The sequence below is a fragment of the Vombatus ursinus genome, unplaced genomic scaffold, assembly GCF_900497805.2.
Source record: "Vombatus ursinus unplaced genomic scaffold, bare-nosed wombat genome assembly UNPS02000580.1, whole genome shotgun sequence".
Classification (NCBI taxonomy): domain Eukaryota; kingdom Metazoa; phylum Chordata; class Mammalia; order Diprotodontia; family Vombatidae; genus Vombatus; species Vombatus ursinus.
Genome location: NW_020940358.1, coordinates 27,243,103 through 27,260,955, shown reverse-complemented (window position 1 = coordinate 27,260,955; position 17,853 = coordinate 27,243,103). Strand labels below are relative to the sequence as shown.

Sequence of the window (17,853 nt, the reverse complement as noted above, 5' to 3'; positions counted from 1 at the left end):
CTTGCAGGGCTGGAAGGGACCTTAGAACACAGACTTGCAGGGCTGGATGAGGCCTTAGAACATAGACTAGCAAGGCAGGAAGAGGCCTTAGAACACAGACTTGCAGGGCTGGAAGGGGCCTTAGAACACAGACTTGCAGGGCTGGAAGGGGCCTTAGAACACAGACTTGCAGGGCTGGAAGAAACATCAGAACATAAAACTTAGTTGCAGGAAGGGATCATAGAGATGATCTAACTTAGATTTCTCATTTTCCGCATTGAAAAACTGAGGTTCAGAGAGGAAGTGATAAAGTCACTCAGCCTGTAAATGGCAGGATCTAGAACCCAAGCTCCTCAATTCCCAGTCTAGGTTTTATCCATGATGCAATACTGCTTCTCATGGGGCTGAATCTCCAAGCTGGCAGACTTTATTTACTGTTAAACTTTGCTCTGCACATTCAGAATACCCTTTGGGAGGAGGACAAAGGTATTCACTCCATTCACCCCCAGGGTAGATGTGAGCTTGGCCTTGGTTGAACCAGAGGTGCCCAAGATCGAAATAGCGGAAGGCCAGAGATGTCTTGTGAAACGGGATGCTGTGCTTGGCTGCTCAGGCCCAAGAGGTGATGAACCCATGGCTGAGGAAATTGGGTGGAAGGTCAGGCAGGAGTTTGGTGAGCAAATGTCTCTCAATCCTTGGAGTGGCAGCCTAGCATAGGGTAAGGAATATCGGACCAGGAATCAGAAAATCTGAATTTGAGGGACAATTCTAGTGTGTGTTACTTGTGTGGCCTTGGACAAGTCCCTTCATTTCTACAAACCTTGGTTTTCTTGTCTGTTCTATGGGAAACCTCAATGAGCTATCTCCAGGAAGGCACTTTGTAAACTGTAAAGCATGACGGAAACAAGACCAGTTGTAGTTTTTGCCTGAGTTAAACATTTCTGGGCAAAGCAGAGGATGTTTCAGGGGCCTCAGGAGACAATAAAGATCTCATGATTTAGAACCGGAACTTCTGTACCTATGGTACAATCCCCTTTGTACTCGTGAGGAAAGACTGCTGAGCCTCTCAGCCTACTTAGTCTCCTCCTTTTCTTCCAATGTAAACATTTTTTCCTGCACTTAATAGTATTTTTTTTCCAATTACATGTAAAGATAGTTTCCACATTCATTTTTCTAAGATTTTGAGTTCCAGATTTGTCTCCCTCCCTCCCTTCCTTTCCTTCTCTCCAGGACAGCAAGCAATCTGATATAGGTTATACATGTGCAATCATATTAAATATGCTTCCAATGTAAACATTTTGACTTAAAGTTTATTCTGTTGAATAAACTTGACCCCAGAGCTTCAGATTCTAGCAACGTAGCCCAGTGTAGAGGAAAAAACACAAGATTTGGGATCAGAAGTTGTGGTTGTTCAGTCATTTCAGTTGTGTCCAACTCTTCATGACTCTATGTAGGATTTTCTTGGCAAAGATACTGGAGTAGTTTGCCATTTCCTTCTCCAACTCATTTTACAGATGAGGAAACTGAAATAAACTGGGTTAAGTGACTTGCCCAGGTTAACCTAGCTAATAAGTGTCTGAAGCCAAATTTGAACTCAAGAGTCTTCCTGACTCCAGGACCGGCCCTTTATCCACTTTCCACCTAGCTGCCCTCTGGGTTCAAATCCTACTTAAGCTATTTACTGAATCTTTGTGAATCTGAAAAAGTTACTTCCTCTTTCTGGGCCTCGGTATCCCCTTTATGTGTTAGTTAGTTGTCAGTTAAACCTTTTATATATCGGTCAGGGTAGAGATGCACTTATAAGGAATGAAGGTAGATGTGCTGCAGGTCTCAGCCTGGGTAGCTGCTTAAAACCTTCGGGCCCAGCTTAAATCCCATCCCTCTTTCCTAACTTTGCTGTCCATACTGATCTCTGTCCTCCTCTGAATTCCTATTGCCCTTACCATCATCACCACATAATTTTTTACTTAATCACTCTCTGATTGTTTCACAGAACATAAAATGTCAGAGTTAGAGTTCTTAGAGACCAAGAGGATTCCATTTTAGTGACATGGACCCCTTTGGCTCTATGGTAAAACCTATGGACCCCTTCTAGGAATAGTGTTTTTTAAGTGCATAAAGTAAAATACAAAAGATTACAAAAACTCCAATTATAGTAGTATACAGATATCAAAACTTTTTTAAACTAAATTCACAGATCCCCCCCTAAAATCTATCCATTGACCAGTTGTGGGTCCACAGCCCCCAAGTTAAGAAGACCTGATCATGGGGCAGCTAGGTGATGTAGTGGATAGAGCACTGGCCTTAGAGTCAGGAGGCCTTGAGAATCCAGCCTCAGACACATAACCCTCACTAGCTGTGTGACTTTGGGCAAGTCACTTAACCCTAGTGGCCTCACATAAAAAAAAAAAAAAACAAAAAACAAACAAAAACAAAAACAGGAAGACCTGATTGCCTCTCATTCTATAGATGAGAAAACAGAGGAGAAATGACCTCCAGGGTCACATGGCAGACTAGCAACTGAGCTGGGAACAGAACTTAGGTCTCCTAACTCCCAAACCAGCACTTGTGGGTACAACTTGTCTTCCCAATTAGACTCTAACCCTCTTGAGGGCAGAAGTCTTATAATACTTCTGGAACCCACACAGAAACAAAGGGTTTCAGTAGGGACAAATAGTGGAATGATTTTTCTTTTAAGAGACTTAGAGTCTCCAGACAACTTATTCAAAAAGCAAAGTTCCTTCTCTCCTCCCTACCTTTGAAAGTCCAATCCAATCCAATAAACATTGTTAAGCACCTACTAAGTGCCAGGCACAGTAGTAAGTGCTGGGGATACAATAAATAAAGACAGTTCTTGCTCTCAAGTTGCTTACAATCTAATTGGTATTCTTTCTATGGTATCTCTAGTCATAATTCTTAAGTTCCAAAGAGCCTGATCATTAGATATTAGCAGTGTAGACCAGTGTAATGGAAAGAGCATGAGATCTGGAGTCAGAAGATCTGGGTTCAAATCCTAGCTTGGTTACTTACTACCTTTGTGACTTTGAGGGAGTCAATTCCCTTCTTTGACCTCAATTTCCCTCAATTGCTATTAACTAATTAAAGGGTTTGAATGGCATGACCCCTAAAAACCCTTCTTAGCTTTAACATTCTATGTTCTAAAAGTCCCTCAGAAACTCTGAATTTTAAGTGTGTAGGGTCCTTCCAGCTCTAAATCCTGAGGGCTGCCACATCTGAAAGACAAGTCATCCAGGAAGCCTGGGGCCTGTCTGCTCCTGGGTTGATCTAGATGGAGGCTGTCAGTACAGAGAATGGAGGTACTTATCAGAGGAAAAGCCGCCCCCAGAACATGGAACCCAGATTCAGGGAGGAGCAATCCAGCACCAAGACCTCCCTGGAGGGAGGTTTACTGAGTGGGAAAGGCACTAATGAGTGTTCCCCAGGCTCCTGGCCCTGGCCTGACACTAATTAGCACTTAAATAAGCTCTCCTGCCAGTCAGGCCTGGAAACAGAACAGAAGGAGGTATGTGATGTTCAAACAGAGGTTTCTTCCCTTTCTCTCTTTTCTCCCTTTCGTCATCTATGTCTCTGGAAGGGCCCTTAAAGACCCTACAGTCCAGGCTCCCACCTTCTTATAGCTAAGGAAACTAAGGCACACTTTCTTTCCTGTCCATCATTTGATGACCTGCTGTATAATCATTTAGCATTTTCTTGCACAGAGGGTAGGGGCATAGGGCCACAGCTAAGAATAAACCATTTATGAGGGCAGAGCCAAGATGGCAGAGGGAAAGCAGTGACTGTCTTGAGCTCTCTCTCAAAGCCCTCCAAATACCTAAAAACATGACTCTAAACAAATTCTAAAGCAGCAGAACTCACAAAAAGACAGAGTGAAACAAATTTCCAGCCAAAGACAGCCTGGATGGTTGATTGGAAAGGTATATCATGCTGGGCGGGGAGAGGAGCACAGTTGGGTGTGGGCAAGCAGGCCGCAGTGACCCTGGAGCAGGCCTCAGAGGGCTGAATCTCGGGCAGCTGCAGTGGTTTCCGGACTTCTCAATCCCTGAATGCCAAAGACAACTTAGAAGGTCAGTGGGAAAAGTCTGTGACGGCAGTGAGAGAGGAGCTAGGTCTCAGCCACAAGTCTCAAGCGCAGCCCAGGGGCCGCAGCTTTTTCCTGAGCTTTCGGCCCACAGACTGAGGGGGAATTGAGTGGCTGATCAGAGGGGGATTGCAGGAATCTCTTTGCCAGTGCTGAGACAGGAATCTCTTGCTTTACCAGAGCTTGGATCTGGGTCACAGTTCTGAGAGGTGGTCCTGGGTCGAGGAGGAGCGTTGGTGCAGTGGAGTTTGTTGTGGGTGGAGAGGAAACACCTCGCTCCTTATCATACCACCTTGGAAGAACTGAAAATTTACAGGTCCCTAGAAGTATCTCTGAAAACAGCTGCACAAATCCCCAATGCTTGGGACAGTACACTCTTCACATTGGAAGCAGACTTTTACCTTAACAAAGAGTTTAAAATGCAATTAATTGGCCGGGATCATGAGTAAGCAGTGCAAAAAGAGTCAGACTATATTATCTCACTTTGGTGACAAAGAAGATCAAAACATACAACCAGAAGAAGACAACAAAGCCAAAGCTCCTATATCCAAAGCCTCCAAGAAAAATATGAATCAGTCCCAGGCCTTGGAAGAGCTCAAAAGGGATTTTGAGAAGCAAGTAACAGAAGTAGAGGAAAAACTGAGAGTGATGCAAGAAAATCATGAAAAACAAGTCAACAGCTTGCTAAAGAAGACCCAAAACAATACTGAAGAAAATAACACCTTAAAAAATAGCCTAACCCAAATGGCAAAAGAGGTCCAAAAAGACAATGAGGAAAAGAATGCCCTAAAGAGCAAAATTGGACAAATGGAAAAGGAAGTCCAAAAGATTACTGAAGAAAATACTTCCTTAAAAATGAGAATAGAGCAATTGGAAGCTAGTGACTTTATGAGAAATCAAGACACTGTAAAACAAATCCAAAAGAATGAAAAATTAGAAAACAATGTGAAATATCTCATTGGAAAAACAACTGACCTGGAAAATTGATCCAGGAGAGAGAATTTAAAAATTATTGGACTATCTGAAAACCATGATCAAAAAAAGAGCCTAGACATCATCTTTCAAAATATTATCAAGGAAAACTGTCCTGATATTTTAAAACCAGAGGGCAAAATAGAAATGGAAAGAATCCACCAATCTCCTCCTGAAAGAGATCCCCAAAGGAAAACTCCTAGGAATATTGTAGCCAAATTCCAGAGCTCCCAGGTCAGGGAGAAAATATTACAAGCAACCAGAAAGAAACAATTCAAGTATTGTGGAAACACAATCAGAATAACACAAGATTTAGCTGCTTCTACATTAAGGGACCACAGGTCATGGAATAAAATATTCTGGAGAGCAAAGGAGATAGGATTACAACCAAGAATCACCTACCCAGCAAAACTGAGTATAATCCTGCAGGGGAAAAAATGGTTATTCAGTGAAATAGAGGACTTTCAAGCATTCTTGATGAAAAGACCAGAGTTGAATAGAAAATTTGATTTTCAAATACAAGACTCGAGTGGAACATGAAGAGGTAAAAAGGAAAGAGAAAATCATAAGAGACTTATTAAGGTTGAACTGTTTACATTCCTGTATGAAAAGATGATATTTATAGCTCATGAGACCTTTGTCAGTAATGGGTAGTTGGAGGGGAAAAATTTATGTGTACGTATATATAGATATAGATAGATAGATAGAGGGCATAGGGTGAGTTAAAAATGAAGGGGTCATATCTGGAGAATAAAATTAAGGGGTGAGAGAGGAATATACTAGGAGAAGGAGAAAGGGAGAGGTAGAATGGGGTAAATTATCCCACAAAAAAAAAAACAGAAAAGAAAAGGCTCTTACAGTGGAGGGGAAACAGGGGAAGGTGAGAGGGAATGAGTGAATCTTATTCTCATAGGATTTGACTTAAGGAGGGAATAACATACACACTTGATTGGGTGTGGAAATCTGTCTTACCCTACAGGAAAATGGGGTGGGGGAAGGGGACAAGAGAGTAGGGGAATGATAGAGAGGAGGGCAGATTGGGAAAGGGAGTAATCAGAAGCAAATACTTCTGAGGAGGGACAGGGTCAAAAAAAAGAATAGAATAAATGGATGAATGGGATAGGATTAAGGGAAATAGAGTTAGTTTTTCATAGCATGTCTACTATGGAAGTGTTTTGTATAACTGTACATATATAACCTATATTGAGTTGCTTGCCTTATCAATGAGGGTGGGTGGGGATGGAGGAAGGGAGAAAATTTGGAACCCAAAGTTTTAAAAACACGTGTTTTAAAAAAAAATGTTTTCACATGCAACTGGGAAATAAGAAATACAGGACATGGGATACAGAAATCCATCCTGCCCTACAGGAAAATTGAAGGGGAAGGGGATAAGAGAAGAGGGGGAGAGATGGAAGGGAAGGCAGACTTGGGGAAGGGATATTTAGAATGCATGCCATCTTAGGATGGGGGAGGGGCGAGATGGGGTGAAAATTTGGAACTCAAAATCTTGTGGAAGTAAATGTTGAAAACAAAAAAATAAATAAAAATTACCATTAAAAAATTTTAAACAAAAAAAAGAATAAACCATTTATGTTTTGCTTTATATTATACATGATGAAGGCTTCAAAGATAATCTGCCTTCTTCAACCTTCTTAGACCTAGGGAAATATTGAAACAAATCTATGACCCCGAAATGTCCACCGATGATAATAATAGCTAGCATTTTGATGGTGTTCTAAGGTTTGCAGAGCACTTTGCAAATATTATCTCACTTCATCCTTACAACTCTAAGAGGTAGGTGCTTATCCCCAGTATATAGATGAAGAAACTGAGGCAGACAGAAGTTAAGTGACTTGGTAGGAAGAGAGGAATATGATAGATTTAGAACAAGAAAAGTCCTCGGGGGCATTATCTATTCCAACTCCATTTTACAGATCAGGAAAGGTTAGGTTAGTCTTCTGACTTCAGATCTCATGCTCTTTCCATTGCACTGGTCTACACTGCTAGTATCTAATGATCAGGCTCTTTGGAACTTAAGAATTATGATTAGAGATACCATAGAAAAAATACCAATTAGATTGTAAGCTCCTTGAGAGCAGGGACTGTCTTTATTTATTGTATCTCCAGCACTTACCACTGTGCCTGGCACTTAGTAGGTGCTTAATAAGAGAGGTTAGGCTTCTTATCCAGGTAGTTAGTAGCAACGATCGGATTTGAGCTCAGATTCCCTGATTTCATACCCAGTGCTCTTTCCATTACACCACACCAAAGAATCCAATGCATCCAGTCTTAAATAATATTGTTTGCTCTGTTTAAGAAGGCAGGGATATCCTAGAGTCATAGACTGTCAGAGGGAAGAGGGACCTTAAGACATAGAATATCAGAGCAATCTGAAGACTGTCTAGTTCTCAAGCTTTCTTGTGGCATGAACTCCTTGAGTGGATTGGTGAAACCTTCTCAGAAGAACGTTCTTAAAGGCAGAAAATTAATTACACAAGATACAAAGAAAACCAGTTACACGGAAATGCAGTGATCAAAATATTAAAAGGTTCAAATTCACAGATCCCTTGAAATCTATTCACTTGCCCTTTAGTCCATGGATCCCAGGTTAAGAACACTGATCTAGTGTAAACTCTTCATTTTACAGATGGGAAAACTGAGTCCCAGAAAGAGGAAGGGGCTTGCCCAAGGTCCTACAGGTAATACTGAGCAGTAGAGCTGGGATTTGAACCCAGGTATTCTGACTCTCAGGCCTGGTTTCTTTCTGACTCACTTCCATAGGCTCACCAAGTTTCAGTTTAGTTTTCTGGGCTCCAGCCCTGGAGGTCACTGAAGTGGCATTGACTTCACAACCTCCCCTAAGCAGCCCGCCCCTCCCTTCTTGCTGAAGCTCACAACCATCTCTTAGGAAGTTACCATGTCTTTGACCAGCAGATGTCCAGAAGCAAAGGCAATGGAGTTGGGGGGCGTTGACACCGGGAGCATAAAAGCGTAGGAGCAGCCGACCGTGCCTGGGATCATCAGGTACAGGGGATGGACTTGGAGGCGGATGGCCTGATGAGGGCAGAGAGAGGGAGGGAAAAAACACACATCCAACAGAAGGTCAGAGCTGGAAGTGGCCTCTAACATCATCCAGTGCAACCCCCTCACCTGATTATTCTATTTTTTAAAAAAATTAAATGTTTTCTAAAAATCTTAACGTTGAGCACCAATACAATCAATTAAACTTGTTTAGTAACTGCATTTCAACAGATACAGTATTATCACTTTTCAACCATTTCCAAGTCTCCATCAGGATCCTTTTTTGTTGTTGTTAATTCATTCTTTTTAAAAAAAAGTTTTGGTTTTTTTTTTTGGAGACTGGGTCTCCCTATTCACCCTGGCTGGAAGTACTAGCAGTCACTCACAGGCTTGAACCCACAGCTGACTGGCATGGAGTCTTTGACCAGATCCATCTTTCTAGCCAAAACTGACTCGCCCCTCCTTAGGCAGCCTGATAGAACTCTGCTCCCAAGGGCTCACCATATTTAGTGTCGTACTTAGTGAGGATGCCTCACTTGACTTCAGCCAGTGCAGCTCAGAACTCCTGAACTCAATCAATCCACCATTTGCAGCCTACCCCAGCCCAATGTCTTCTGTTTCTATATCAGCAACATTTCCAGTGTATTCCTCCCCCTCCTTCTCCCAGAGAGTCATCCCTTATGGCAAAAAATGAAAAAGATTTTTTTAAAAGCTCAAAATTAGCAAGCACACCCCAGAAAGTTTGACATTATCTGTAGTGTTCCTCATCCATAGTCCCCCATGTCTTCAAAGAAAAAATGGGCAATGTCTTCTCATATCTCTTCTCTGGGGCCAAGCCTGCTCATTATGATCTCCCAGCATTCAGTTTTGTGGTTTTCTTCTTATTGCTTCCATTTACATTGTTGCAGTGATTGTGCATATTGTTTTCCTGATTCTGCTCCCTTTATTTTGCATCAGTTCATTTAAGTATTCCCATGCCCTGCCATTATCCTGTTCATCATTTCTTATAGCATACTAATATTCCATTATATTAGTCCCACAACTTGCTCATTCATTCCTCATTTGATGAGTCTCTACTTAGTTTCCAGTTCTTTTTTGCTATAAATATTCCAGTGATTATGGGACCTTTTTGTCATTCAACCTACTTGGGCTATATGCCTAGCAGTGGAATCTCTGGGTCAAAAAAGTATGGGCATTTTAATCTGCCCCCTCCTTTTTATGATTTTTTTTACACTAAATAATATTTTATAGTCCATTTCTTCACATAATGTTCATTCATTCTTAGTGCCCTTTCCTCTTATTTAGTTGTTGATAATGTGAATTCCATTTGCTGGTTCTGCTTTTTAGTAGTTTGTATTATTTCATAAAGGTTTTCTAAATTTTTTGCATTCCTCATACTTGTTGGTCTTAATTGTGTTATAGTGTCCTATTTCACCAATGCACCGTAATTTCTTTAACTATTCCTCTATTTTTAGACATTTAGATTGTTTACAATTTGCTTTTTTGTTTTTGCAATTATGCACAATGCTATTAAAACTATCTTTGAATAGATGATCTTTTTTTGTTGTTTTTGATAACACATTCTGGTTATAATCCCAAGAATGAAATGATTATTTTTGTAACTTTTACTGTGTACTGCCAGATTACTCTCTTGAAAGATTCTTCAAGTTTGCAATTCTACCAGCAAAGTATGAGTGTATTTTCTTCTCCTTCACTCCAACAACTGTGAGCTTCATTGCTTTTGAGGGACTGATTTGCTGCATGAGATAGTACACAACCCATAATTTGTATCCTATTGATTATTAGTGAAACTGAGCATTTTGGAGAGTAATTCTGAACAATTTGTGTTTCTCCTTTTGAAAACTCACACCCTCATTTTACAGAGGAAGAAATAAAAATTAGAGATGGGGAGCACCTTGCCCAAGCTGGTTAGCAGTGAATGGGGCTGGTATTCTAATTCTAAGAATTCAGGGCTACCAAATCCAAGTTCCATGCAATTTCTGCTCTCTCCTGTTATTCTCTGATATTAGTCTCTCTGGCCTCCAGTGAGTTGTGTTTTACCTTGATCCTAACATTAGAACAAGCTGGAGCAAAGTTATGAGAGGAAAAAAAACACACCAAAACAAAAAACAGCCCATGACTAACAGCACAAGTAACCATCACCCTCCTCCCTTCTCTACCTCCTTTTTGACCATAGTATGGTGAAAATACTGGATTTAGAGTCAAAGTGCCTGGATTTGAACTCTAATTCTGGTACTTAGTAGCTGTAGGCTTAAAAAGAATTTTAAATATTTCAATAAATTAATATTTATATTTAATAACTATATATTTATCATTATATATACTAATAGATTATTATAATATGTTATATACTTACATAATATAACCACATACTTAAATAATTATATAATATTTAATGTTATATAACATATTCTGTCATATAATATGTTGAGTTTATTATACAAGTATGATTTTTAAATAATATTTTTATTTAGGGTGTTTAATAATTTAATTAAATAATTAAGGTGTTCAAGCTTGACCCTAAAAAGGGTAGAAAATGCTCCTCACACTCTTCTTTGTAGAGGTGGACTGTGTATCAGGAAAACTGTATATCCTGTCAGACTGTTGATTTGCTGGTTAGTTTTGAAGAACTATTTCTTTTCACCTTTAAAATTTTTCTTTTCAAAGACTAACTTACTGTGTAGGTGAGAGGAGAGATAAATGTGGAAATGAAAGTGATGTAAAAACAAAAGATATTGCTAATTTTTTTTAAAGAGGACCCAGCGCTCAACCTAAAGGAATGGGTCTGATGATCGTTAAGAGTATTGTTGTTCAGTCACTTTTCACTCATGTCCAACTCTCTTTGTAACTCCATTTGGGGTTTTCTTGGCAAAAATACTGGAGTGGTTTGCCATCTCCTTCTCCAGCTCATTTTACAGATGAGGAAACTGAGGTAAAATTGACACATCGTGACTGTGTGACCCTGGCAAAGTCACAATCTCCCGGCACTCTGAACAAATCACTAAGTCTCTAAGTAGCAAAGAAGGTGCTCACCTGCATTGGTGGAGCGAGTTTCCTCATCTTGAACTTCCCTATATTAAGTGACTTGCCCAGGGTCACACAGCTAGTGAGTGTCTGAGGCTGGATTTGAACTCAGGAAGATGAGTCTTCCTGACTTCAGCCCTGGCAATCTATCCAGTATGCCATCTAGCCGCCCATCAAGAGTAGGAAAAACATTTTTGGTTGGAGGGGACTTCCTGGTGCTTCTTAAAATCAGACCAGTATAAACAGACTCCTGGGATCTGCCTGTGGGCAAGATGGCCTTTGCTTCTCCCAATCTCTTTTCAGGCAGAATAGGCCGGCCTTCCTTGAGGAGAGAAACTCCTACCCCATTGACTTGTACCAGATGCATGCGCTGGGGTAGAGGATGACAGCTTCTTAGACCTCCTCTTGGGGCACTTACCAGTTCAGCAAGGACCGGGAGGAAGATGATGATGGTGGCTGTGTTGCTGGCAAACTCAGTGAAGAAGGCGATCACCACAGAGATAAGCAGGACTGCAATGGCTGGTGGCACATTCTCCAAGGGATGCAGCTGCCCACCTATCCATGCTGACAGCCCTGACTCCTGCCATGGAAGTGAAGAGAGGACCTTAAGCACTTACCCCTCCACCAACATTCCCACTACCAACTGAGTCTGGAGAAGCACTTGATTGGTTCTACACTAGCAATATGGCTGTTTCCTCATTAGCAAAGGGAGTAATTTACCAAAGTGCTAAAGAATTGAACGCCTCTTATATGGATTGATTTGGTTATGGATTGACACGATAATTCTTTCCATTTGTATAATGTAGAGAGCCGGCTTTGTTACTAGGAAGACCTGGGTTCAAATCCTATCTTTGACACATCATGACTGTGTGACCCTGGCAAAGTCACAATCTCCTGGCATTCTGAACAAATCACTAAGTCTCTAAGTAGCAAAGAAGGTGCTCGCCTGCATTGGTGGAGCAAGTTTCCTCATCTTGAACTTCCCTATATCAATGAAATGACATCTAGTCCCTATCCCCATCCATTATTTGTAGAGTGCTTTGTATTTTTCATGTATAGGTACCCTTCTCCCAAGTTGTTTTGGCAGATATAGTTATCCTTATTTGACAGATAAAGAAACTGAAGGCTTAAAGTTGAGAATTATCTGCCCAAGGTCACATAGATTGTGACTGCCATAGCCAGGACCTAAGAAAAATGATTTGGAACTGGTAGACCTGGTTTTGAATTCTGACTTTTCCACCTGTTACCAAGGCTAAGACCCACTTGCCCTTTAATGTATTGACTCCCTGTGGCTTCCCACAGGGCCTAGGATAAGAGGACTGAATGACAACATGGATTGGTAGGAAGAGCATGGGAAATCTAGGTTTTAGTCTTGGCTTCACTGCTAGCTAGCTGTATGACTGAGAATGTCCATTTCTATCTCTGGGCTTCAATTTCCTCATCTGTAAAATGAAGGGGGTTAGAGACTTAGGCTTAGAATCAGAAGATGCAGCACTTTCACATCCTAGGTCAACCATTCATTTCTTTGGTGGCAGGGATGAGGGTGGGGGAATGGGGAGGAAGACCAAGCATTTATTAAATGCCTACTATGTGCCAGGCACTGTGCTAAGTACTTTACAAATAGCATCTCGCTTAATCCTTCGTGACTTTTCACAAACCACTTGATTTCTCTGGTCCTCAGGATCCTTATCTGTAAAATGCCAGGATTTGACTAGGTTCCCTCTAATTATTCCCACTATGATTCAGTGGTTCTGTGACTGTAGACTCTTTCGGATTTCTCTAGAATCCCATGAGCCCATCACCTCCTGTGGCTCAGAGTTCAGGGCTCTGCCCATGACTCACTCACTGCCTGGTGGTGAGTTAGTGAAGAAATAGTCAGTGAATGGATAGAGAACAAGCCCTCTCTCCAGCACCCTACCCCCCTCTCCAGATCCCAGGGAGAGGTGGTTGAGGAATGTGGCCTCTGCTTCCCCTCTGTCAGCCTCTGGCTCTGGCCCAGAAGGGACCGATGTGGTATCCAATTAACCAAATAGTAGAAGTTTCAAAGTAGAATGTTAATGACCAAGGCTTTCGATGCCTTGTGGGATGGCGGGGGGAAGGGAGGAGAGGGAATCAGTCCAAAGATCTTCCCTGGAGCTGGACCCAAAACAGGAGGGTTTCTTTCCCAATGCACCCCTGGGTATGAGCCAGGTCACCACCACCCCTACCTCTCAGCAGGTCTCAATTTGCACACATAGAAAACAGACAGGATTATGGTTGGAAATCATGTGTGGGTCCCTGAGAGTAAAGGTTCTGGGGCTCTGAATGATAGTTCTGCCAGGCCTTTCAGTGAGGCAGAGGATAACAGCGATAACATTCACATCCAGGCCTCTCTCCTCCTTTTGTCTTCCACCTTGGTAATGCACTTTGGGACTCTGGCCTGAGGCCATGATGTCCTGATTGGTGAAAGGTCACTCTGTCTGGCCAACCCCAACAGACACACACACACACACACACACACGTAATATACTTCATCCCAATCATCTTCTTGCACTGGGAACAATAATCAAAACCACACTCCTATTGTTTCTAGAAGGAGCTTGCCAATCAACACACCATCTCTGTGACTCCCCCAAACAAAACAGCCTTTGCTGACCACCATCCCCTTATATGTATGTTGTTACAATGTAAGCTCCTTGAGGACAGGGACTGTCTCACTTTTGAGTTCATATACCATGGCAGAGAGTAAGCACCTAAAAATGCTTATTCATTCCTTGGTGACCATAGGTAAGTTACTTTTTCCCTCTGAGTCTCAATTTCTTCATCCACAAAATAGAGACAATTTGCAAAACTATTGTAAGGAAGGTGCTGTATAAACTGTAAAGTGTCAAAGAAAAGTGATCTATAATCATACATAGAGGGCTTTACAGTTTACAAAAGCCTTTCACATCCATTATGTCATTTGGGCTTAACAACAACTCTGGGACAGAGGCCAGGCAGGTATAATTAACCCCATCTTCCAGAAGAAGAAACTATACCCTAGAAAAATTGAATGATTTCCAGAGCTTTCTAGCTAGTAAATGACTTGAACCTAGGGCTTCCGATTCTACCCTTTCTTGATCGTGGTTGGTTACTGCAGACTTCTAATCACAGAATGTCAGAACTAGAAAGGATCTTAAAACATAGAACATTAGAACTGGAAGAGATCTTAGAACATAGAATGCAGAATGTCTGGCAGGAAGGAACTTTGGAGGTGATGCTGTCCAATCTCCTCTCCCATTTTTCAATGAGGAAACAGATCATGAAAGAGGAAATCACTCAGTCAAGGTTACACGGTCTTTAGGTGGCAGCGCCAATTCCCAGACTCAAAGACTCCTGATACCCAAGTCCAGGTTCTTTTTAAATCACCCCTTCCCTCCTCAGAAGCCGGAACCCCCCCTCCCCAGTTCTGAGGATTTAACCAAGAAGCTTCTGAAAATCAGCTGAGGACTCCTGGTTTAACAATGCACCTTAGGGAAGCAGTGGGGAATCCGTGCCAGTATCAATGATTTCCCCCTTATCCCTGCCCCTAGAACTTCCTGCAGCCAGCACCGAACAAAAGAGAGCTGCCTCTCCTCGGTCTGTCCTGAGGTCAGGCCCCAGCTTGAGGGGCGGCTTAGGGGTCTCTCAAACACTGGGAGCAGGACATTACCTCGCATCCTTTAGCCATTGCAAAGCCCCCACCCAGCAAGAGGATGATGTTCCAAGGCACCGCCTCTTGGGCCTTCTTCCATGTCAGCAGGGGCTCCATCTCCGTGTTGGGAGCTGGGCAGAGAAACAACCCCCCCAAGGAAATCATAACATGAGGACGCAGCTCGTGCTTGGTAGAACCCAGTGCGCAGGCAGGGTCAGGAACTAAGCCAATGATGCTGGCTTCCATGAATAGGCCAGGATGTTAGGAGAACTCTTTTCCAAAGTGATGGGACCACTCTCTTGCAAGCTTAAATATCCTTAGCTAACAATAATATTTAAAGGGCTGTCATGTGGAAGGATTTGATTTATTCTGTTTGACTCCAGAGGGAAAAGGAGTAAAGGGTGGATGTGGTAGGGAGGCAGATATAGACTCAATGTATAGAAAAGCCTCCAGTAATGACGGTTGTCCCCCTCTACTGCCCCCTGAAAACCCCCTCCAGTGACACTAGCCTGCTTGCTGTCCCTTGCATATGACTCTTCATCTCCCTGGTCATTCCTCATGCCTGGCAGGCTCACCCTCCCCACTTTGTCTCTTGGCTTCCCTGGTTCTTTCAAGACTCAGATCTTCTACACAGGAGGCTTTCCTGGGGCCTTCTGCTGCTGGTGCTTTCCCCCTTCAAAATCACCCCCAATCTACTCTGGATAAATTTGATTGGGACCTACTTATTGACATGTTTTGCATATCAATTACATCTTTACATGTTACTTACATATGTTTGCATTCTAAAGCAAATGACCTCCCTTGAGGTCAGGGAGAGTGTTTTTTTGCCTTTCTTCATATGCCCTGTGCTTAGCAAGGCTAAGCACATAATGGCACATAATCGGAGCTTACTCCACATGTCCTAAAGTGGAATTTGAGGGTGTCTTGGGAGGTGGTGGGATTTGCATCACTGGAGGCCTTCAAGTACACTGGTTGACCACTTGGAATATTGTAGAGGGGACTCTTGTCAAATATAGATTAGGCTAGAAACCTCTGGAGTCATTTCCAACTTGGAGATTCTATGATAATAATACAATGTTCATTTCCCTACAACCCTATGAGGTAAATAATTGATGGATTATTAGCTCCATTTCACAGATGAGGAAGCTGAGACTCAGAGAGGGAGGTGACTTGCTCACAGTCCCAATTAGGAAGCACTAAAGGTGACATTCAAACCTAAGTCTCCTGGATGCAAGTCCTGAGTTCTTTCTATTTGTGACCTTCAAAACACCAAAACTGACCACATCCCACAAGTAGGAGATATGGTCCTGAAACAACATCATTTGTGCATTTGAATGGCGTAGCTAACTAGTTACGTGATCCTGGGCAAGTCTCAGACCCTAGAAGTAAGGAAGGGATAAGCATGGGTTCCCCAGGCTGGACCTCAGAGGAATCTCAGTCTCATACACTTTGGCAGGCTCCCCTGTTTCTGAGTAACTGCCCTTTTGGACCCTGGATTTGTCAACTTCCTGCTTTCTCCTAAACCTTTGTCTACCTTCCTGGGTTTTTGACCTGACCTGACCTGACCTGACCTGATCTGACCAGCATGTCCTGTTGCACTACATGGCCCTTTGGTCTTGCCATTTGCGCATCAGTACCAGCTCAGTCACTCTCTTTGGTCTTGTTGCGACAGATGGGGATGAATATTTTTATGCTATGGCCTGAAGGTCTCACAGCTCTGACGTTCTACTCTGTGAAGTTCCATTCTGCCCATGCTCTGTTCTAAGGTGTCTTCTGATCACTCCTGCCTCCCTCACCACACGCCTGCTAGGGTAGCACAAGTGCTATGGTTAGTTTAGATGTTTTATCCCTACAGGTGTTTTATCTGTAGAGGCAATCTGAGCTCCTAGAAAGGCTGCACTGGTGTGGTAGAAAGAACACTGTGTTTCAGAGTCTTAAGGGTCTGGGTTTAAATCCCTGCTCTGCTATTTACTGCCTGTGTGATACTTGGCAAGTTTCTTCCCCTTGTCGTGGGCCTCAGTTTCTTCATCTGTAAAATGAAGTAGTTGAAATAGATAGCCTCTAAAGTTCCTCCAACACTCTAGATCTATGACTGGCCAGGGGAAACAGTCTAGCACATGGAAAGAGCCCTGGACCTCTGAAGAATTTAACTTAAAAGATCTGGATTTAAGCACTGACTGGACACTGTCAATCTATGTGATCATGGGCCAATCAACCTAATTACTCTGGGCCTCAGTTTCTTCATCTTTAAAATGGGTATAATAATGCTTGACCTACAGTCTCAGGGCTGCTGTGAGGAAAACACTTCACATAAGCCTTAAAGGGGGGAGAAGCGGGCCGTGTATGAATGAAAGTTGTCGTAAATGTAACTGTCAGTCAATCCCCATTGAGGCCCGAGTCTTGAATGGCTCACCTTTCAAGTCAAACCACCATTTGAGAGCTGGCTTCTGGGATGGGAAGAAGAACAGCACCGTGACGATAGAGATGCCTGTGACAGCATCAGAAAGAAATCTACAAAAAAGAGAAAAAAGAAGGCATGAGGACCATGGGGAAGCCTGGGCATGGAGGGATTCTCCAAAGGTTTATGCAAATGAGGACTTATGAAAGGAGAGCTGGACATTCCTGACCATTCACCGGGCACAGGGGCCATTGTCAGAACTGGCTCTCGGCTGCAATCTGGGATACACGCCTCTCACTGCTGCAGCACACAGCCTGCTGGCCTCAGAAACCCCCCAGAAAGGCTGGGAACTGACTGACCACCTCCTCTGAAACAGCTCCCAGGACAAGAATTTAAATATAACATCCCCAGTACGGGGACCTTGCCCCTTTCCCTTCCTCCTCCCATTTAAAGTTCCCCACCCCACCCCAGGAGAAGAAATGGTGTCTGCTAGAAGACATACAGGGCAGTGAAGGGGAGAGTAACCAACTTGTGGGGACCAGAAAAGGACAGCAAGGGCTGGAGAGTGGGGATGGGCTATGTAGGAAGCCTCTGGAGGCATCATCCCCTTCCTTTAACATCTAGGAAAGGCACTGTATGAGTGTGTGTGTGTGTGTGTGTGTGTGTGTGTGTGTGTGTGTGTGTGTG

At 42.7% G+C, this 17,853-nt stretch overlaps 1 protein-coding gene across 1 annotated transcript in view; it reads right to left on the bottom strand.

The window, feature by feature from the left end:
• The window catches only part of SLC13A3 (solute carrier family 13 member 3), a 74,741-nt gene that overhangs the window by 2,024 nt on the left and 54,864 nt on the right, over positions 1 to 17,853 (bottom strand). Inside the window, exons 9-12 of the mRNA XM_027852304.1 lie at positions 17,182 to 17,279; positions 14,787 to 14,899; positions 11,535 to 11,696; positions 7,967 to 8,104 (exon numbers count right to left, since the gene is read on the bottom strand). Coding sequence (XP_027708105.1) covers positions 7,967 to 8,104; positions 11,535 to 11,696; positions 14,787 to 14,899; positions 17,182 to 17,279 — 511 coding nt within the window. The remainder of the gene's footprint in view (positions 1 to 7,966; positions 8,105 to 11,534; positions 11,697 to 14,786; positions 14,900 to 17,181; positions 17,280 to 17,853) is intronic.